At 37.7% G+C, this 23,640-nt stretch overlaps 1 protein-coding gene across 5 annotated transcripts in view; it reads right to left on the bottom strand.

Moving 5' to 3' along the window:
- kirrel3b (kirre like nephrin family adhesion molecule 3b) overlaps window positions 1-23,640 on the bottom strand; it is a 199,510-nt gene that overhangs the window by 15,966 nt on the left and 159,904 nt on the right. For all 5 annotated transcript variants that reach the window (XM_084123891.1, XM_084123893.1, XM_084123890.1 and 2 more), the window contains exons 5-9: window positions 22,162-22,312; window positions 12,491-12,596; window positions 5,396-5,544; window positions 4,910-5,037; window positions 4,075-4,201 (exon numbers count right to left, since the gene is read on the bottom strand). In XM_084123891.1, coding sequence (XP_083980017.1) covers window positions 4,075-4,201; window positions 4,910-5,037; window positions 5,396-5,544; window positions 12,491-12,596; window positions 22,162-22,312 — 661 coding nt within the window. The remainder of the gene's footprint in view (window positions 1-4,074; window positions 4,202-4,909; window positions 5,038-5,395; window positions 5,545-12,490; window positions 12,597-22,161; window positions 22,313-23,640) is intronic.

Raw genomic sequence — 23,640 nt, 5'->3', positions numbered from 1 at the left:
TTTCCCCGGGAACATAATGTAATCTTCCTGGCATACATACATGAACGCTTTCATGCACAAATATGTTCCATTAACCCAATAATGAGTACACATGCCATTGAAAACTACACATGTAAACACTGTGATTAAAAAAAAAAAAACATCATCCCAGCAATTACTGTACTCTCAGATTGCAGCTAACTGCAAGTGCTTGCTGAAAGAGTGCATGAACCTGTGTGCCGTAAGAGGTGATTCGCAGATTGTAGCATGTGAAAGGTTGAGTCTGGTTTGTTTCGCCTCATTTCCGCTGCCATATATTTTCATTACGGCACTCCAAGAGGGCTGAACCCAGTTCCGTGAATAGTGCACGCTCCGTGTGTCCTCTTGCCCGCAGATCCAGCAAATAAATGCAGGACCTGGACTCCTCTTACCTGCACACTGACCTTGGGCACACAACGCCCTATTTTTAAATGTCTTCCCTGAACTCACAGAAGTGCCTAGAAACTACTTCCCCCTTATTCCGTTCAACCTCATTTTTGTTATAGCATAAAATGTTCCCTAAGGCACTTCACCTCCAATAGATTGTGCCTTCACCCCATGGCAAAGCACACGTTTTCAACCATCCATCTATTAAGGAATTTCACACTTTCACAGATTCCACAATTGGTGACATTATATGAGCGAGTCAGTGGAGCTTGAGTGATCTGTCTCTGGAGTGTAGTCAAGACTAAAAGAGGAAAAGGTTAACGATCTCACTGTGAAATAGGATTTGTATCTGTTCACATACAACGATACAATTACGCATGGACAACTGTGTCAGAAATTGTCGCATGAGTGAGTTGATTGTCGCATTGATACTGCTGCATATTACAAACATTTTCCCCTGCATGATGTTAACAGTTAGCAGCAAGAAAACAGATGTCTTGTCAAAACAAAACAATTTCTTAATCCCACTTGCAATATGTCTAGTACACTACACTACTGTGCACTACTGTTTATAAGCCTGGAATCTTTAGGATTCTTTAAGGAGTCTCTTCTGCTAACCAAGGATGCATTTATTTGATCAAGAAATACAGTAAAAATAGTAATATTGTGAAATATTATTAAAATTTAAAATGTAATGTTTCAGCATCATTATTCCAGTCTTCAGTGTCATGTAGAGAGTTATAACTGCAAACAGTTATTGCTGCCACACTACTTTTTTATTTTTTTATTTTTTTAAGAAATTGATACTTTTATGCAGAAAGGACACATTCAATTGACCAGTAAAAGTAGTGGTGACAGTAAAAAACATTTATAATATTACAACATATTTATATTTGAAATAAAATCTTTTTTTTTTTTTTTTTACTTTCAGTTGATCAAAGAATCCTGGAAAAAAGTGTCCATGTTAAACTAAAAAAAAAAAAAAAAAGCAGCAAAAAGAGTTTGCAACATTGATACGTGTTTCTAGAGCAGCAAATCAGCATAAAAGAATGATTTCTGAAGGATCATGTAACACTGAAGACTGAAGTAATGATGCAGAAACATATATATATATATATATATATATATATATATATATATATATATATATATATATTTTTTTTTTTTTTTTTTATCTAATATTATAGAAAAATTATCTTTTCATTTGTAATATTTCACAATATTACTGTTTTTTTTTTACACATTTTTTTTTAAATGCAGCGATGGTGAGCAGGAAAAAAAAACAAAAAAAAAAACATTTATTTGAACAGTAGTGTATATATAACAAAACAAACAAATAGAATCCGCAAGCCATATCCACAAGCAACATCACAAATAAATGAACATAAGCCCATTAAGGCTCAAAATACACATGGATAAATGAGATCCCTATCTGAGGATCTAGGGAACAAAAAGCAGAAAGCAATGTGCATCCATTAGCGTGTTTTCTGCAAACGGTGTCCCCTGCTAGCTATTTGATTATAATTAAATTACATTGGCCCTGAGAGAACGCTGGAACTCTCTTGCCTATATTCTGAGTCTCAGTAGGAGCTCTGGGTTCCAGTGACAGGCAACGGGGAGGAAACATATATTGACGAATTCTAAACATGTGCATTTAATTGTTAGCATTAATTAGTTTTTATGTGACTCAGTGAGGATCAAGCTAGCATAGGTCAATTATTTTTTATTTGAGCTCTAGTTCCCCTCTCGCTTTCTCTCTTTTATTTTTCTCTTACTGATCAAGCCTTTGAAACACAAAGCTCTGGTCATCAATCATTCTTCACGTCAATGCTTTTGAATTTCACTCACTCGTCAGGAGCACATGTTGATGAGGAAGATGTGAAATGATCGGCTTCATCTCCCAAATGCACCATAACTTGAAACAATCAGCTCCGTGCAACAAGAGAGCCTGCGCCACATGTTGCCACATCAAAGACTGCGCTATAGGTGCTCGAGTCTAACATCCAGCACTCGTGTTCACTTCCAGAAATGAGTTGGAACACAGCTTGCAGTCCTCTTGAGGCTTTTAGAGCGAAAGGGCTCACTTATTGAAAAGAATCAAAAAAGTCTAGCTTTTTGATACCTAAAAGACAGATCCAGGTCAAGAGGTGTAAAATTATGCAAAACATAATAATAAACTAGGTAAATGGGTAATTAATAAAATAGCAATTCAGAGGAGGTAATCTTAGATACTCCATATACACGGCATCAACGAACAAATTAATGCTTTTTTTTTTTTTTTTTTTTTACCGCAGATGTGTCTTAAGAATTATTTGCATAATTGTTAACACATTCTCGTAGAATGTGAAACCACATTTGCTCCATTTCACTTCTGTAATGTGGTGGATTTTTGAGAGAAAAAATCAGCAGAGGAGAATTTGATTTTAACCATTGAGAATTGATCTGATTGTGAAAAAGTGACATACTAATATTGCCAGACCAGGGGTGTGAATCTTCAGGTCGACTGTGATTCAATTATTTTGATTCAAAAGTGATGTCTGAAAATTCTATTGCATTCAATACACAATTCTATTCTATTTGAATGGCCAGTCATTCCATATTCTATTTTTTTTATTTTAAGGGTTAAACACAGTATATTGTCAAAAGCTTTTGCTAAGGTTCCTCACTTTTATACCTGCTGTTTTTAGACACTATAGTCAACCCAAAAAAATATTCACAGATGGTAAAAGAGTGTCAGAGCCTTCGGCAACTTTAGTTGCCTGTGGGCTTAATGTTTTAATACTGAGAAACATGATGGCACAGTGTTTGATCTTTTCATAAACCTCCAGATATCTTTCTACTACCAGAAAAACAAACAACATGACTGCATTTATTAAGGATTCCATGCAATCCTGAACTCTCTAGTCAAGAATGAATGCAAAGCAGAGGTACTCCTCACTGTCCCCATAAAGAACAGAATGTACTTGATGAAAGTGGATGTCATCTGTAATTTCTATAATTCCTGCATTCTCTGTAGGTCTAGAATGAGTGTCTCACTTTGCATATTAATACTATCAGTCATAACAGTTCTTTATTGATTTTCTTTCATTTCACAGCACAAAACTGCATTAGTGATTCTAAACTTGCAGAGGAATCATTCAATGCAAACACAATTGACACTTTGGCTGAACTTCTCTTATTTTCCTCTCACGTCAAAGCCGTAGCCCATGGCAAATAGCTTCGGAGAGAAAGGAGCTTTTAAAAGACGTGTTGGATTTTGCGAATGAAAGCTGTTGTGCGGCTAATGCATGCCGCCTGAATTTCAAGCGGCCGTAATGAAGTCATTTATCTGAGAGTAGCCAGTCTCCCGCTATTCTCCTGTGTTCATTAGCCTGTCACAGCCTAAGAAACAGCTCCTCATGCAATTCTTACTGAATATAATCAGCATTAGTCCAGAGAAACAGCAGACCGAAGAGTAAACATCAAACTTCTGTCTCAGAGTCAACATGAATGCCAAAATAGGTCTAATTCATTTAGCTGTCACCTGGATTTTCAATTGCTTACACCTTATTTACTTACACATGTTCCAAACGGGGATGTTTGCAACCGTCAAACATAAAGTGACACACCTTATACCCGCTAGTCAAACTCTCATTAGCCATGCACCTTTTAGAAGAGAGTCAAACTTACCATTTACGGTGAGAGAGACTTCCTTCTCAGCCGCTCCAACGCGAGGCACCACCGCACGGCACACATACTTCCCAGCATCCTCTTGCCTGACGGATTTCAGTGTCAGGATGTTCTCATTGCTTAGCACCTGCAGTCAAAAGTCAAAGATCAAAACATTAAAAAGGATTGCAAAGGGAGCTGGCCAGAGTCAAAACGAATCAGGACGGATGGGCAGCTAAGCTTAGAAAAGGGCCTTCTTCTCAATTATTAAAATCCAATTTGGGTCAGATGAGGAGGACCATGTGAACATGGGAGATGGTAGGTGACAGTCAACCGGGAGAGAAATAAGACCGGTCGGTTTCCCCCAATGTCTGTGCCAGCATACGGACGTATCCCAAACTGAGGCACTGTCCGTCTGCGAGCAATAGGATTGCAGGGAATCTTAAAAATCCTGATGTTTGCCATCGGGGTACAGCTCTGAGAGTAAACACTGTACCATCATGACCTTGAAATATTAACGTCTTTTAAAAAAAAATTCAATGATTTTTTTCTATTCAGTTCCTGAGCTGTTCAGGAATAAAAGCCAATGTATTAATGGATCAAAAGGTTTTATATCAATAATATCATACTGAACTTTAAAATGAATGGATGAAAAGACAAAAACTAGATTTTTCATGTCTGCTTGATCTCTTCTTCTTTACAAAGATGAGATGTTGTCTGAACATCAATGTACTATTAATGTAGCTAGAATGAAAAATGGGATGGTTGCTGTAAGAGAACTGTGTGTTTGCTTCAAAAGATTAATCTTGCTGTAGGGTTAAAGGACAATGTCCAACAACAATGTCTAGCAACTTACCACCCCAGAGCCCCTTTTCATCCATACAATAGTTAAAGAGGGATTTCCGGTCCAGGCACAGTTAAACACAGCATCTGATCCTAGGTCAACCTGTAAAGACTGGGGCTCTGCAGCCATCCGAGGTCCAACTGGAGAAAAACAGACCAGGTTATAAGATCTACTCAGAGAGGTCGCATTTGCAAGCTTGTTTTAATATGATATGATTGAAGGAAGCTGAGAATTATAGTCTCTCATAATAATTATCCTGATATTTGTGGAGATACCTTCAAAAACTATAAACCAGAGGTGTCCAACTCTGCTCACGGTGGGTCAAATTCCTGCAGAGTTTTGATCCAACGCTAATTTAACACACCTAGACCTGCTAATCAAGGTGTTTAGGATTACCAGAAGTGTGCATGTATGTTGGAGAAAGTGGTAGCTCTGCAGAAACGTGGTCCTCCAGGATGGTTTGGACACCTCTGTTATGAACAAACAGAAAGAACTCACAGTAGACATCCACGTTCCGACTAATGTTGGTGCTCCCGAGTGGGTTAGTGACCTCACAGGAAACTGGCTCTGTGAAAAACGAGTGGTCCACTACGACCTCATAGGTGTCTCCTGAAACCTCCTTTATCACGCTTCCTCCTTTTGCCCACCTACAAGCAGTAGAAAGTGATTATTACAAGTATCAGTACAAAACAAAAGTTAATGATGAACCACACAAAAGTCAGTGTACTTGATGGTTTTCATATATTTCATTTAGCATTGAAAGACAAAATGTTGCAGGATGTCATTAATCTGTACACTTTGCAAACATTATATTAGGGGTACAACAGCTTGTCACTCGATCCTCAAAGGGAAATCTTTATTTTTTATTTCTGTCAGTGCTGGTACATGTAAGTGTTCCTTGATCAACGTCCTTATTTAGGGGTGTCCAATCCTGCTCCTGTTTAGAGTTTAGCTCCACTCAGTAGACATGAAACAGCCAATTAAGGTCTTCAGGGTTACTTTAAAAGTCCCATGTTGGGACAGGTTGTAGCTAAACTCTCAGGAAAGTAGCCATCTAGAACCAGGATCGGACACCCCTGTCCTTATTGGTCCTGGAACAAACCTTCTGTCAACTAGTCAGATTTAAGGCTTACGTTTAGAGCTGGGTTTGGTGAAACATTCTTATCAATCTAGCATTTCCTTTATAATTGTATAGGTAGTTAAGGGTTAAGAACTAGGTTAGGGCTATGTTTTATCAGAATGTTGTTCCAGGTCCAGCAAAAGATATTTATCTTTGAATATGTCGTAATTTGGTAAAACCATTTTAACTGATTCAAGTCATTACATCAAACTTCAGTCTTAAATTCCCTTACACTTTTAACCCACATTTATAAATTCAAAGCCTTGCTGTCTAAGATAATTTGATATGTCCTTAAACTCATTTGTAAAAGTGGTATTATATTTTTAACCCCTTTTAAGCCTAACTTTTTCCTTTAATGGAACAGAAAGCCATCATTACAAGTCCCTGCCAGATGTACGCTATCACAGGAAAAGAGAAACACAATTTAGAGGTTACCATGGCAATAACAGGAAAACCTGGTGTCTAATCCATTCGCTTCTATCATAGTCATCAATGAGACATGATAGCTGTCTGTCTGTAGGTGGATAGAGACCGACAGAAAGAAAGACAACCACCTTCAGTGGAAGCCATTGTATCCTGGTTTTGTTTGAGGAAATTACAACACTGTTATATGACAAACCATTGAAGTGAGATTTATCTTGCCTCAGCATGTTTTTTTGTTTGTTTTTTTTGTCTGGATATCAAGTTAACAACACTGAATGGAGCCAGACTGGCAAAAACAAATCCCAAGCCTCTCTCCACATGACACAAACCCCATATACTGTACCAATGAGACTAGATGTTAAGGAATTGTCAGCGCTCTGCATGAGGAACCATTCGTTTATGTAAGAGGAATGGACTTAGTTTCTCCCAAACTGACAAAGTAATGCATATCTATGTCACTTGCTTGGTCTAGTTTGTGGTTCCCTGTTGGCGACTAAGATGGGACACATTTGTACAAGCCAAAGCTAATGGAGAATGGGTGTCACAGCCTGACACCAGGGTACATATTTCAATAAACGAGTATATTCAATGCCAGTTAACTCCTCGCTGTTAAGAAGTATCGCTTTACCAAGCCAGTTTTACATCTCAGTACACTCAAAGCAGCCGGCACTGGTAGAACAGTGCCAAAACTTCACTATTCACCTGCTCTGTGGGAGTGAGCGCACAATTCATTACCTCTGCAACTAACTCATGCCATCTGTGGGGCCTGATAGAGTGTCATTTAAATCATAACAGTCTCCCTCTTGACTAAATTAAAGTAAGGAGGGAGAGCAGTTGTAATTGGCCTAGCTAGTGTGCTTGAGAAGCACTGTGCCATGTTGTTAACATAAGCAGCTTAGAACACAGTCTGCTAAATCTGCACAGGCACACCTGTGCTTCCAAAAATATTCAAATCAGTGTCGTCTCCGTCCTCGACGAAATTGTTCTAGGGGAAGTGAATATGCGTCACTGTGAAACTTTATATTTATGGGCAATTACAGAAGCAGTCACCTGCTATACGTCTACCAGAGTTTTTCTTTCTTGCAGTAACGTATAAATTACACTTGAAGCTTTTGAAGCTGCTGCTTTGTAATTAGATGAGAAGATTGACTTTGCCATAATTTAATTCAGCTTTAAATAGCCTGTTTATTACAGGAGCCTAGGAGGATGATTATCATCTTTTAAGTAACTAGCTTATATTTGTGCGTTAGCTACGTGCATCTTTCATTATAAACTTGTATTATTACAATGTTTTTTTTCTGTTTATTCAATCTTGGCTGTGGTCCCTTGTGACAACAGCACATCTTTCCTATTCATTTAAATGCAATTTCCTCAAGTCAGAAAAGGGGAAAGCAACTATTATGACACACAGTATTTATGGAGCGCTGCCCATACAAGCCTCTTAAATCTTTCTCCAGAACTGTGTCGTTGTAATGCTAACAGTTTACATTCAAGCTTGTGTGCTATAAGAATGCTAAGTGTACTTCTTTTTGGCTGTTCACTCAGAACATGTTTTTGTAAAAATATCTATAGTGTAACTTCTAAATTCACTTTTTGTAATGTCTATTTAATGATTTCTCCATCTTCCACAATAATGCAAAGTCTCACTTGGAAATAAAAAACAATATAGCCTATGCAAACAATGTTATTAATTAGATTTAATCAGTGACAAATTGCATATTTAATTCAGTCATTTTTATCCATTTACAGCTCTACCAATAATTCAAACTAGTATTCTGACAACACAAAACTATGGCAATGTAGAGCAAAGCAGGACTGCATGTTGGTTTTAATCCTATGGGGTGGCAGACTGGGAGGTTTGGCCGGTAGAGAAGACCCAAATGGTGGGTTAGCTTTGCCAGAGCTGAAGGATTCAGCGTTGCACATTGAAAGAGCCAAAACATCCATGAGCACAGTGGCTCTGCTGGGCTTCAGCCAGGGTCTTCAAAACAGAACAAACATGACCCAACTGAGTGCCTGTGTAAACTTTGGAAACTCAAAGACTCCTTTATTATTCTGGAGTAGAAGGGTACAGTATCAGGAGGAATCTATAAGTCAATGCTCTTAAAAAACCCACTAACAACTACAGCAGCAACAACAACAAAACACTTCTTGTGTTTGTTTGTAGGATCGTTTTTGATTGGTAGGAGAGGCATACCCTTGAGGAAAATAAGTACAGAAAAGAGTACTTATTCTGGAAATAATATACTTCAAAATAATATACTTACAGCAAGTGTGAACTGAATGTAATGTTTTTGGACACTTAATTCATTTATTTACAATTAAATGAAAATGCAAAATTTACATTAAATGCAATTAGTTAAAGAGCAGGACTTAAAGGGATAGTTCACCCAAAAATGCCTATATTATATATTTTAGTCATGAAAATGTGCTCTCTTTAAGTATACTTTAGTGGCCTTTCTTTAAATTAATATTATATTATCTGAAAATACAGTTGTTTTTTTGTTTTTTTCATATACATTCAGTACATCTAAGCACACTTTTTTTTCCACAAGGGTAGAATAATTGTGTGGTAAACAGCAACACAGATTGGATTTGATAGATCTAATGTTTCAGTTTTCATACTGGGCAAAACTATGTTTCAATATTCATCTGCATGCTGACAGGTGCCGGAGATGATGAGGCTGTCTTCTCCATCCTTCTCTCCCAGTCTGATAACGCCACACACACTTTCTAGGTTACAATCAAGATGCAGCTGTTCACTCCATTATGATACCATCACGACATGGACTCATATTGGCCAATCTAGCAGCCAGCAGGACAGATGCCCGGAGTTTAATTTTCTGTTTTGAGATATCGGCTGCATCTGTTGCTGTTGGTTAGTTTTCCATGTGCTGTTCCCTGGTTGATGAATCATGTCTGGCTGCTTCTGAGAGTCGCTGGGGAGCGCGGCCATGGAAAACAAACAACGAAACGGCCCGTATCTGTGTGTGCACATCAAACGCTTGATGAGCAAAGCAAGCAGCCCACCATGAAAACCTCTTCATCAGCTATGTCAAAGACATCACTGCAGAGACGCACAACATGGCTTACAGTAACTATCCCCAAAACAGACAACTAACAAGCACAACGCACCAAACATAATTGCTATTGTGATAAATGGGGAGTAAATCTGTTTGTTCGTTAGATCAATCAAAGGATATGTTTACTCTTTTGCTTTTTTTTTTTTTTTTTTGTCAAACATATTGTCAGGGATAGTAAAAGTAAAATAACTAACTAAATATTATTATTAAATTCGAAAAAGGTTTAAAAAATTGACAATACAACAGTAATACAACACAAATAGTAGAAACTAAAAACATAAACTAAACTGAAACATATTAGTTCCATAATATATCCCAACATGGTTTCAATATAAAGCACCATTTTACAAGTAGCAGATTACCCTTTTTACACAGATATAAAAGAGCCACCGTCAAAATATGTCATGTTCAAACTTAAGACACTGTTTTGGGGCAAATGAAGTCCACATCTTTCCTGACTCCCATATCATAAAATGAACCAGAGTGGTAATGATCCATCTCAGTGCACATGGCCACTCCTCCCCACACCACATTATGGTGACACCACAATAATAGCATTTCTACTTCTTTAGTCCCTTAATCAATGGCCGACAAAATTACCCCACGTTAATGTCAGGGGCATTTCAATGCAGCATGGTACATGAATCCTCCTCGGAAGGCTATCATTAATTCTAACACTCTCTGGCTCTGATATTTTTATTGCTCTCCCACAGTGAAAGTCATCAAAGCGAGCGTCAATCAAGACATTTATTAAATTCACAAGTGAGATGCCACTAAATTCCCTCAGATCAATGTCAGCACTTGCTACGGGGCCCGTAGACACGGACGTGAGGAAGAGGAAATCAGTGCACTGTCTGAGACGGATAGCATCATATAATTAGAAAGAATATTTCACAAATTCTGATCGCTAATAATATAACGTGTGGAATTCATGGGCCGTTAACATGTTATGCTCGTGATGGAGTGCTTTCAGAAACCCTGGAGTGAAAGAAAACACTGACGCTCTGACTCCTTGCTTCAAGCAAAATCATTCCTCGCTCCGCACAGCTCACATACTCGAAATATGTGCAAATATTGCAATAATGAAAAATATTTTCATGTACTGTCAGTGCTGTTTCACCACCCGATTCACTAAATTAACTGTGCATATTCTGTAAAATCTATTTATCTGTAAAAAATGATGTGGTAAATGCAATTTACTTGCAGGCTATGAAAGATGCAGCAGACTACAGCAAACTGGCATAGTTTATTAAGACTGTACAGCGTTACTCCACGACGGCAATCCAGACACATAAAACAGATTATTGGAGTATTTTTTACATACAAATACTTTTTCAGTCTTTCTGCTTAAAAAAATCATGTTTAATTCAATGTGTTACTTGCCATTTTTTTGTAATTATTTGTAAAATTTACCAGCAATTTCTGAGTGAAAATTTGATTATAAAACTTTTTTTTTTTTTCAGTGTACCAGATTGGATGCTTACCAAGGAAACATCCTAACAATGGTTACTGAAAGTTAACTTTGTGAAAATATGTATTTATTGCATAGAAGAAAAGAAAACCTCACATAAAACCTGACGCTATTACAACCTACTGAAGAAAAATAAATAAATAAAATGCCTAAATAAAATATGTCCTCTGCCTGGTGTTTTGTTTGTTTTCTTTTACAGCTTCACAGTCTCTTTCCTTTGCTCTTCCCTCTCCTTCACTTTGTCCCTCATCCGCTAGCTATCTTTTGTTTCCTCGAGCTGAATTGAGGATGAATATTACTCCTACATATATTATATTATCAACATCCAATGCCACATACATACCTCACAGGGATAAAGGAACAAAGAAATCTATCAGATAAAGGACTTGGTTTCAAGAAAAATACAAAATGTCCATGGACAACTGCATAACTAGAAATAGTTACACTGACTAAAGCTAGAGTTTATAGGTTCTGGAAAAAAACAAAAAAACATTGTCAGTACTTCAAACATATGTAAAGAGCAATAAATCCTATACTAAATGAAGAACATTACAGCTTAAGCTCATGTTATTGGTCCTGTCCTTTATAACTAAGATTCTAGCAGCAATATGCATATCCATGAAGATAAAATAACATGTACAACAGTGTAGGTGGAAAAACAACATACCATGGTAAGGTAACTTGACGTGCAGAAGTCTATACAGTCTGTAAATATTTCTGGCCTGAATTGTTAGACTCTGCCGTACTATTATGACATTCTTTCAGTGTAAATCGGTAAGTTATGCCATTTCTGGTCACCTCACTGATGCTCAGGTGTGAAAAACAAAACGGCCAAAGTGTGTTCATTCTGCCAAGGCTCTCCTCTGGCCTGATGGGTGATCAAACACAGGCATGTCTGATTCCAGCATCTGTCATTTCAAAAAAGGCTAGAAACAACTCGGTTTGCCCACCTACAGCTGTATCACACATCCGTTGTATTCCTCAGTACATCTAGAATCACCGCTGAGCAATTCCCTTCACTGCTGATTCTACTGCTCTTATTTTTCACCTCGTTTTAAAACCCACACAGAAACGTTCTAACTAATCGTCTCGCTATTGGCCCTCCGCAAGGCCGAGGCTACATCTCACGGAAATAAATAACTTGTATTCCAACCTCTTTCTCATCTGTTTGGAGAGGACAGGAAACATTATTCTTGGATATTGGATCAGTGTATCAGATCCCTGCTTTGATTTGAATGCCCGATGTGGCGCCCCGATCCTTGTCTTGGCTTAGACATACCGAACCGATGCCAGCCAGGATAGTGGATTTCAGTTTTGAGACGGCTCTAAAAATATTTGCAACTAAATGCCAGAGCGTTTCTCTGTGATGCAACACAGTGATGTGCCAGTCAGAAGATAAATGTGAATTATAGTTAGTTCTATTTGATCCTCATCACAGGGTGTGTTATTATGAAGCACCTACGGTAATGATTTGGCTGTCGTGTTTGGCGTCTTACTTGTATTGGGTGACTGGCGGATTAGCTTTTGCTGAGCAATGAAACTTCACCAGGTTTCCCTCCAGGACTGGTTGAGGCTCCACAGAGAGATTCACCAACGGCAAGTCTGCAAGAAGACAAAAGTAATAAAAGAAACTAATAAGAAAACATTACTTTTTCCACAAAAATGTTCAGTAATTTGAAAACAATAGGTGAAGATTTGCTTCAGCTATTATCTGGTCACGTAGGAGCGTCTGAAATAATTGTGAGAGTATTAACTGCGCATCATCAAAAGATGTGAAAATCAGGGAACAAAGCACTAACTAAAGCACCGTGTGTCGACTAATGAGAGGTATACCTTCTAATCTTTGCAAATGAGAACTAAGTGGAAAAACAGTTTATCATTCAATCATTACAGCTAAAAAAAAAAATAACACAGCGTAATGACATTTAAACTGGGATATTAATAACAAACACAGGTTATGCAAGCAATAACATTATACCTTTTTCATTTTCATTAACACTTTGCCTACTTTAAATGTTCTTTTTTTTTACCACAGTACATAATATTAATGCGCACAAATGAAATAGTTCAACTGATCTCTTTATGAACTTTTTGAGGCGTTAAAGTGGTAGTAGTGTATCTGTCAATGGAGGGACAAAAATATCTCAGATTTCATTAAAACATTTTTGTTTTTTGTTTTAAATATGAACGAAAGTGTTATGGGTTCGGAAACACAAACACATGGGGGTGAGTAAATGAGGATATATTTTTCATTATCCTAATCTTTGTTTAGCATATCTAAATTCAAAATATTACAATTAGATGCAGTAGATGTCCCTCATACGCCTCTAATGCCAAGCTGTATTTTGCACTGCACAACAAAAACAGATTTATGGATCTCCAGGGATGCAAAAAAAGAGACCTAATTGTTGTGCTTTTACCAAGAACGGACAGTGGCAAGCGCAGAAGCTAAGCAGCACACATCAGCGATTCAGCATCCACAGGGAGCACAGTCGGGAGAGATAAAGATAGATGAGTAGAGAGAGAAAGACAAACCGGATCGTCATGCACTTGAGAGCCAGCTATTCTACATACGTGTCCTATTACACTCAAGTTACACTAATTTAGTCTCTAACACAGATCAGTGGACCAAAAGAGAACAGGACTGCCTCAGCTGGAGTGCCATCGGGGCACTGCTGCAGTGTGAAGTGTGTGTGTCTCCTGAAGTACAGTGTGTGGCCCACAGGAGCACAGCTGGGCAGAGTGGCATCCCGGCGGTTGGTGCAGGTGCTGCCCTTTTTCCCCATCTGCCTTTTTTGACCACACACACCTGTGCCAGGTTGTTCACAGGCTGCACAACACTAACCGTCATTCGTGAGCCCGCGGGACACACCGGCGCGAGCAGGACAAACTGATTAGTGCTGTGTGCTGCCCGGGTACCAGCAGGATACGTGTAAAGCGTTTACTCTGGCTAATTGGGCATGCAGGTAGGTGGATATCAGAGGTAGGGGCGTTCAGGCTGGTTTATGGGTTGATACATATCATAAAACGGATAGTTCTCCCTCTAAATATTGACCGCAGATTGCATATTAATTGACATAAATTAGCCATTAGCCTAACTGTAGGCTGAATAATATTAACCATATAAAGCCTACTGTATTATATTTGATAGGCAATATATTTTATGGTCTCTAAATGTACTGCATGCCTTCTGTCGTCCGATTGATACTTTATGCTGTTTTAGCAAGTAAAAGGCATTCAGATCATGGTACACATGTCTTTTTGTTGGGGAATCTGATTTTTGTAAAGTAAATTTAAGATTAACTTATAATATTTGATGATGAACACTTACTGGACTGAAGCAACTTAGGTTTACTTGATTATCCATACATATTTTTTTTAGACAAATCATCTGTATGTACTGTATCATCAAATGTATGCATCAAATATTATACATCAGGCTTTTGAGGAATGTAAAGTATAACAACATATGTCTTTACATTGCTTTAACTCATCAAAATAGGTTAAGACATTTTCAACTTTTTTATACAAGATTCAACTCATTTTTTAAAGTCAGTTTAATGCAATTTTAGTTGAAATGACTTAAGCATCCAAGTAGATTTTTTTTACAGTGTAGTCTGCTATAGTGTTACAAAGATCTCATTGATTGATTACAAGTGATAAGAATTTAATCTTACTTTAAATATCAGCAATCATCAATGTACATATTGTTTTGCCTAGTTTGGGCTTCTGAATAAAATTGAGGTGTGTTTTCCTCCTTAAGTATGAGCTTCATATTCTCCTATCATAAGATAGGATAAGATATGATACTATTATTATGCAATAAGTTCAGGTCTTGTAAATTGATTGTTCTGAAAGCTTTCAAAAGTGCGTAGTGAGAGTATAAAAACATAAATGCAATAAGTCACCAGATTCCGTGCATTACAGTGAATTTACCATGATTAAGGTGGTTTCAGGCACTCCTTACCTGTGATAAAATCACTCTACCGAATAGCCTTCAGTGGCGTATTGATTGATTTTCATTATTTTTGGTATAACATTCATTTTGCTCCTTAGCTGTTTTGAAGCATATCATGATTGCCTTTGATGTCAGTTCAAGTCTTTTGAGAGTAACCCTTGAGGGAGATGAAAGCCATCAAAAGTGTCCTCTGCTTACAACAAAACTGAAGTGTGACATTAACTTTCTGTCTTAAATAATGAAATAAGCATTTTTAGATGGACGTTCATCCCCGGAGGAACGACTAGCTCCTCTCAAAGGCCCCGGCTCGAGAGGCAGACTGGCAGAAGCTCACAAAGACCCTCGTGACCCGCAAATCTATCGACAGACAGTCTCTTAATAAAGTAGTCTGTTTGTCACTTTGATGTATAAATGCATGAGTCTCTCTGGCCTGAGAAACACGCGGCAAGCCATCAATATGCAGCTCCGATAATTCCTCCGCTTCATCAACAGGGAGAACACGAAGGCAACAATGACAGCCCACAAAACAATGGGATTGGAGGAGAGGAGTGATCTAAAAAAAATAATTATATAAAATAAAATGGTGGGGGGGACAGTGGTGAGATGACAGCTTTTGATCGGAAGTTCAAAGCAAAGAGCAGATGGTGGTTTTGAACAATCGGCCAACTTCCCCAGAGTTGGGAGGAAGGTGCCAAAGAAAATGGCTTCTGTCTTTCTTAAAGCTTGATTTCCATTCTCCCTGGGTCACTGTGGCCAGCTGTTCTCGGAGAGGGCCGATAGCCTCGTATCAGCAGGAGGAGGGCGATTTAATCTCTTTATAACTCAACTGAATCTGTGCCACAGTGTGGGTTTCACTGACACTGAGATCTCACAGCAACTTTTGTTCTCTCTCCAAACACAGTTCATTCGTCTATATAGGAGACTGAGGCTAGTACTTTCAAAGGCTCTTTGTGGTGAGTCACTGTTGTAATCAATGCATTTTAGCACCAAAAACATGCAGTACTCTATAGCTTACACTGATGTAGTGCTCTTGATCGAGAGTTTTGTGCAACACATGTAAACATTGTGCAGTTTTTTGCCCTGTGGAGTTATCTGTCAAGCTCTCTACATGAATAATGTATTGCTAAAGCATATATTCATGCACACAAAATGTGTTATTTTTTCTCTAATCTAATTATAGCCCATCTGTGCATCTAATTCTGTTTAAGGCATGCCGTTAAATTAAATCCTTAAAAATCTTAAATTAAACTAAATGCCGTGAAGAGGTTGTGTTGTACATTTCCCCCCTTCAGAAAATACTGTAAAACTGTACTATATTTTTCTGACCATTTTTCCATTTAGGCTTCTTCTCATTTCAAATGAGACACATGGATTTGCGTTGCGGGATCAGCGGGTTTTGCTGTCAAATGATGTGACCCTCTGAGGCCAATGCAATGTGAAGTTTGGGTTTTTCTAATTTTAAAAGAAATTAGATTTTTTTTTTGTAAATTTCATATTTAGATGCTAATTCGCTGAACCTCGGGTCAAATTATCCTAAGAGGGCTTATGTTTAGCAACATTTCTGAAGTAAATCTAATTCCTGCATTTAAATGATTACAGGAAAAATAAAGTCAGGGAAATGCATTGAACTGGACAGGTTTAAGTCGTGAAGTAATGCAGTGGATAATGTTTGGACTCGTCTCAGTTAGGCCTCATTTTGACTGAAAGCGAGCGGCTGTCTCAGAGGCCTGCGCTGATCAGAATGAGAATTATCTGAGCAGAGGAAAAATCCAGAAAGCCTTTAATTACTTTTGTTGCTGATGACATTATCACATCGAACCAAGTGGTCAATAAGTGGACTCTGAATGAGGGCTGACAAAAGCTAGAAGATTAGAAGGCATATTAGAAGATGGACGCGATGAAATGCACACACATCCTTCATGAGTTTGATTTTTTCTTCTTTTTTTTATCCAGTGAAGCTGTCAGTCTTAAGGCTGTGACACACCAAGCTGACATCAGAGAACTAGGGGTGACAAAAGCCGATGTTGTCTCCTCGCGTCGGCAGCGTCTGAGCCGAAAAGCTGCGCTTGAACACCACAAAGACTACAGGGGCCGGTTGCACCAGCTGTGCATAAGTTACAACTTAGCCTAGTTTTGACGTAAATGGCCACTACCTTTCAACTTACGCACTACTAAATGTTTTTTTGTTGCACCATTAAACTTAGTTGAACTTTAACTCTACATATAAACTAAATATTTATGGAAGCCTCCAATCAGGAGTAACGGTTGGAATAAAATAGCAGACTGACTGAACTGTATCAATAAGCTCTTGTTTTGCCAGACAGACTTCAATTCTTTAGATTATGATAATGCTGACATTTACACTCGCTTACATTTTAAGAGCGAGAACATTATGTGAAAAGATTAACTTTGTTAGCGGCTCTTCAACACGAACCCATCCTAAACAGTGCACCGTTGTGTGCATCGATCTGTGTTGTGAATGTCCAATAAAATCAGTCATAATCGATTTTTTTTTATTATCAGTATTTATGTATTGATCTTTATTAATTTTGTTTCAAATACAGTTTCTGAATGTTATAAAAACACTTATCGTATTTCATGGAAACTTATTTTTATCATTAGTCATGTGAGGCAAAAGAAGTTAGAATGAAGGATGAACTGACATTCACTGCATTCCAACACAACTTCTGCTCACTGATTTGAAGGCTGCCATCTAAACATTGAGGGTAAACATCAAATTATGCGACTACGTATTCCTTTAACGGAGAGTTACTTTACGACCTACAGGCTATGTTCTGCCTTCAGAGTAAATGGTGCAACTGGATAAAGTACAGAGTTAGTTACAACTAGCTAGTAGTTACTCAGCCTCTAGTGTGGACTATACGTTCCAATATAAGAAAGAACTTACGAACAGCTGGTGCAACCCTACCCAGATGACTGCCAACTAGCATGTGCTTTCTGTGCCTGCGTGTAAGGAAATAACTGTCTATACAGCAGGTATAGTCTATATTCATCATTCATCAAAAAGGAGAACAAAACTAGGGCTGCATACTGTATATACAAACCATTAAACAAAGCAGCACTTGCCATTTTGAATATCAATCATGTCGACCAATTTATTGATTCCAGGCGCCTCATGTTGTTATGAAAATATTTGCACATTGGAAAGCTCAGGTAAGATGGTTAAAAATTAGAACAGCCTTGACTTCTTTGTACGCTCTCATGACTTTCGCGTTTATTCTCGTGCACTGATTTGCTCGCTAAACTGAACAGCCAATCAGGGGTCACGATGTAACTTGGTGTTAACTATAATAGCATGATGCATCGTCAAGGAAATCAACTAGCTAGTCATGACTGTTTCATGAAACCGTATTGTCGTTCAACCACGCTGGTTAATGATGTCACGCAGGTGGTGGAGTAATAACTTCTTTTAATGAATCCATTATTTTGCTATAAATTACGGACATGGCATCTGATGATTAATTCTCATTTTTTGCAGTTATTTTGCTTCATTTCCAGATTCAATCATAGGCTCGTTGTTATTTACTAGAGCACGTACACACATGCACACTTTTTAAAAATGGTGCTTTAAATCTCTTGACAAACTAAAATATGTAAATGGCATTTATATATATATATATATATATATATATATATATATATATATATATACTGTATTATATTCGAAATAAAAGATATAGATTGCAATGAATCTATATCTATAGATGCAGTTTTAACATAATGAATGGGGTGAAAAGCCGCAGGTGAGAGAACGTCTAGATGACGTGTGGAACACCACAAAAACCAGCCCGACAGACGCTCACCAACTCTAGCGCTTGGAAAATGGCAGCCATCAGCTCGGTGTGTCACGACCCTTAAAGTCTTAGTAAGTGTCTTTCATTTGGCTAAAGTAATTTATCAAAGTCTTCCCTCCTTCCTTCAAGGTTCTCATCTTAACCTTTTGTCACTCCCTTTAAACAGGCAGACGGGAAGAATATCTGTTGTTCACCTGGGGTCACCCATCGATTCTCTGTCTTTCTGCCTGTATAGGGTACATGGCAACATGTTCACTGCACTGCACTCACAACATCGATCCAGCTACACACATACACATGGACAAAAAAGTAAAATAAAGCATATTGATTTTTCTTTTTCATTCTCATTACTCTTGCTAAAGCGGAGTCTGGGCACTGCGTTGCTGTCCTCGCCTACACTTTTCTTATTGCGATTTTCAGGGAGTATGGCAAATATGTTCTTTATCTATAATTGTTTATTTTCTTAGAAAAGCCATAAGAGCTAGTAGAGGGGATCTGATGCATACCATTGACTCAAATAATTTGATTTACTTCACCGAAAAGATTCATTAACTGATTTACTTGATGGCTCTTTCTGTTGGCGGTGAGTGGCGACGAGTGACGGGTGTCTTTTTGAGCGTTAAGTGATTCTTTCAATCCCTGCATCCAAATATGCATACTATAAAGTAGGCGAAAAACAGTATGTGAAAGTCAGAATTCATAGTATTCATAAACCAGCAGGCAAAAAGTACACAGATAACAGATTCTGTGTACTTTTTCACAGATTCTGAAATGGACATCCAATGGGCACTTTCCTATCCCATGAGGCCACAAGAGAGGGGTTGTGAAGGGCAGTGAAGCGATGCAACTGACGCTGTTGGCCACGTGACAATGACAACATGATAAACGTAGTACATCCGGATTTCATTCTACCCTTTGTGAAAAAAAAAAGAGTTCTTAATATTGAAATAATAAACTTTAAAACTTTAAAACTTTTAATATTCTTAACTGATTGTGATGTTTTTTAGACACTTAATTATGTTATTTGCAATTGAATGAAAATGCATTATAGTTTAAATTTATATTAAATGTAATCTTAAATGTAAACTCAAAAGGTTTATATGTTAAAGGTTAAACTCTAAGGCACATATTTATATGTAATGTCATAATATTGTCTTTGAAATATGGTCTAGTGTACTGCTGAATGTACTGATAAGCATTTATGGTTTACTTTAATGTCATTTCTATTGAACATTGTGTTTCATGCATTTAAATATATTTCTTATTTCACATGTACAGTAAAAAGGATTTCACAATTTAGAACATTGCAAATATATTTACTTGAAATATTGAATTACACACTGCAGTTAAAATTATAATCAAGTACATGTGCTTTAAAATGTTAGTCAACACATAAAATAAGTGTCCTTTAAAGCACAACAAAAGATGATTAAAACAAAATGTAAATTAAAGTAAAATTTTACATTATAAAATGCACTTTTTAAAAGTGTACTTAAGTTTGTAAAGAAACAGTCATTAAAGTGTATAATTATTAATATTCTATTATCTGCAAGGTTGTTTTATTTAAAATATACTTTTAAGATTTAAAATACACTACAAGTGCTCATTTTTTAACAAGTGCAACTTTTTTTGTAAAAAATACCGTTTTTGTGTGCACACAAGTTACTTTGGCCTTAAACGTACTCATAATCGAACAGCTGAGGGAACGCTTGTGAGAACGCACTTTTCCACGTAGTTACCCATTGGCTTCATTCATTCATATTAAATGCTTAAACGGTATTTTCCACTGGAATGATCTCGTGAGTTTAGCGGTTGGGCATGTTGCAGTAGTGTGCGAGGTGCTCAATTCTACCCTGAATAATTTGTGCTGTGCATCAGCAGACAGCTGTCCTTCATCAATATTAACTGATTTGCATGGCTACACACCCCCCCTGTGGCCTGGAGGATGCCCCTGTGGAAACACTCGTACCCTTCTGCATCGGGTTTGCATCCTTAGCTTTGTCCCACCTGCTGATACCATCATAACTTATTCATTAAACACCTGCTAGTGTTTGATCCTCAGAGGGGGAGCTTGCCGTCATTGCTTACTATTCACCGTCTTTATTTGTTCCCTTCGTCTGACTTAATGTCTCATACTTTGCAGAGCTCCAGCTCAGGAGGGTGATGTAAATGTATCCCACTCAGACGGGTATTCATTTAGTCATTCAAAAGCGGACTGGGCTGCATGTAATTCTGAAAACCTCATTATCCTCTTTGCACGACTCCCGTTGCACATTCACCTGCCTCTCTCCCAGGGATGTTCCTTTCAACCGCGTAGAATTTTGCAACAAGATGGCTCGCCTCTGTGATACATCTGAAATATTTCCATCTTTCCAAGGAGAGGTGGTGAGAGTGGTGTAATGAAATTAGAGAGTGCAGAGACTTGACAAATTTGTCAGCGCTGTGCCGGAGTTCAATTACAGTAGGTCTGATTTCTCGTGTGGTTTAATTAAAACACAGATGGTGGAATGGGGAGCAGATCTGGAGAGGGATATCTGTAGGTCGGATAAATGGGCATGCCAAAAGATGGGGCGTGCTGAAAGGTTTCTCATTGGTGAAAGGAGCTTTTTGTTGGCCAATCATCTTTAACCATACATATATGTCCACTGCTTTGCATAAACAAATCTATGCTGGTGCAACACAAATGCTAATCATCTTAATGCCTTCTTTGCTCCACAACGCCTCACCCTGCACCCAGCTCCCTTTTGTGCTACGAAGTACTTCTTATGTCACGCATGAAGTTGCACAATGGAGCTGTCACCGGCAATGAGTCTCTAAATAGCATGTTCTGCTTTATTAGTCATAGTTAACATCACTGATGAGGGTTTGCGCTATGCAAGTAGAACCGCATTGTTCTCTGAAACTTCCAGAGAAGAGACTTAAACGGCCAGCCAGAAGGAACTAGAACGAGTGGGTGAGATGTAAACAATTTAATGTCAAAGTGATTTTTTTTGTTTTCTGAAAGAAACAGGATGTTCAAAGGGAGAAAATACACGATTTTATCCATTAGTAATAAATTGGGTAGAGATTAAATTTCCACGTGGTTTGTGATGTGAGTTTTTGTGCTTTCTAAATTTAAATTGTGAACAATATCAGAAAAACTGCATTCACCGCTAGACGATTCACAAATTGGTGTCATTTTTACAACGCAAACGATGGCTCATCTTGATATCACTCTCAGAACGAGCAATTCTAAATTAATTATGAGACTCCATCAGACAGCCATCCCATTAATAGTGAAAAATTAAGTGCCCTTAGATTAGTATCACAATGTATTTAGAGGTTTTAATTCAGTAAAACTGGCTTCTTGCAAGTACAATAAAAAGAGGAAAAATCGGAGTGTGGCGTCACTTACGTTGGATGTCAATAGTGACACTGGTCTCTTTCCCGTTGGGCACGGCCTTGTTGGACGCCCGACAGATGATCTTCTGTCCAGATTCGATGTTGGAGGCTGAGATGTAGAGGGTGCTTACGGTGCTCTCCCTTCGCCCATCTCGAACAAAAGCCTACATGAAGAGAATGAAGTAGTTAGGAACGATCCACACTCTTAAACACAACCTATATGCAACCTTTTAGGGGTTTCCATCATGGCATCATTTTATGGATTTAGTTTTAATTAATTACGTTTGTTTTAATTCATATTTTATTTGAGAATAAGAATTGAACATACCTTTTTATTTTTTAAATTGAAATAACCCATAAAACATTAAAAAAGTATGAACAATCATTGAAAACATTTCTCCTTGTATAGAATCTTTTTAAACATGGAGGGTTCTTAAAAATGTTGTCAAGAACACTAGGGTTCCAGAAAGAACCCCACTGAAGAGTACAGAACAGCATTTCAGTGCCTTTATTTATTTTTGAAATAATTACACATTTATTTATTTGATTTGTATAGTAATTATAAAACTTAATATAATTATAATACATTATTTAATAATTAAATCATTTTAACCCTTGTATGGTGTTCGGGTCTGTTGGACCCGTTTTCATTTTTTATCAAAAGAAAAATTATACAATTAATTATTTTTTCAAACTGAGACTCATTGGCCTTGGCTCATTTTCTGTGAGGAATATATATCAGAACACATTTTCAATGAAAACACACTGTACACCCCCCCTACACATTTATATTACACACAGGATGTTCGGGTCCACTGGACCCGGGGCTAATAAAAGTGTGGAAATTGTAGGTCCTGTGTACCTTTACTCTGTCCTCCTCCTGTCAGGGCCTGCTGTTAGTGTGTGTATGTTCTTGTATATGGTTTATGAGGACACAAATGTGTATAATGACATGGGTATTACAATGTAAACATGGTTTATGACGACATCTGTGTCCTCATACTAAAACTTACTAAATGGTGTTTTTTGAAATTCAAAAAATGCCAAAAGTTTTCTGTGATTGGTAGGTTTAGGGGTAGGGTTAGTGTAGGGGGATAGATTATACAGTTTGTACATTAGAAAAACCATTATGCCTATGGAGAGTGACCGTACACCACATATCCAAGTGTGTGTGTGTGTGTGTGTGTGTGTGTGTGTGCATGTGTATGTGTGTGTGTTTTGTGTGTGTCTGTGTTGTGGGTGTGTGTGTTGTGGGTGTGTGTATGTGTGTGCATAAGTGTGTGTGTGCGTGCGTGTGAGAGAGAGATTGTGTGTAAGTGTGAAAGAGTGCAAGAGTGAGTTTTGTGTTTCTACTCCTGCCATTCCCACACAAGGTTGCAATTCTTAAATGTGATCTAACAAAGCTAAAGGGAAAATATTAACCATATATGCTGTTTATATTACTTGTTATTGGGATGAAGTAAACATCTGTTGAGTATTTTAACATAACATT

Source organism: Abramis brama (assembly GCF_963993115.1).
Source record: "Abramis brama genome assembly, chromosome: 9".
NCBI classification, from domain to species: Eukaryota; Metazoa; Chordata; class Actinopteri; order Cypriniformes; family Leuciscidae; genus Abramis; species Abramis brama.
The sequence above is the reverse complement of the archived record's forward strand: the minus strand, read 5'-3'. Positions and strand labels throughout refer to the sequence as shown.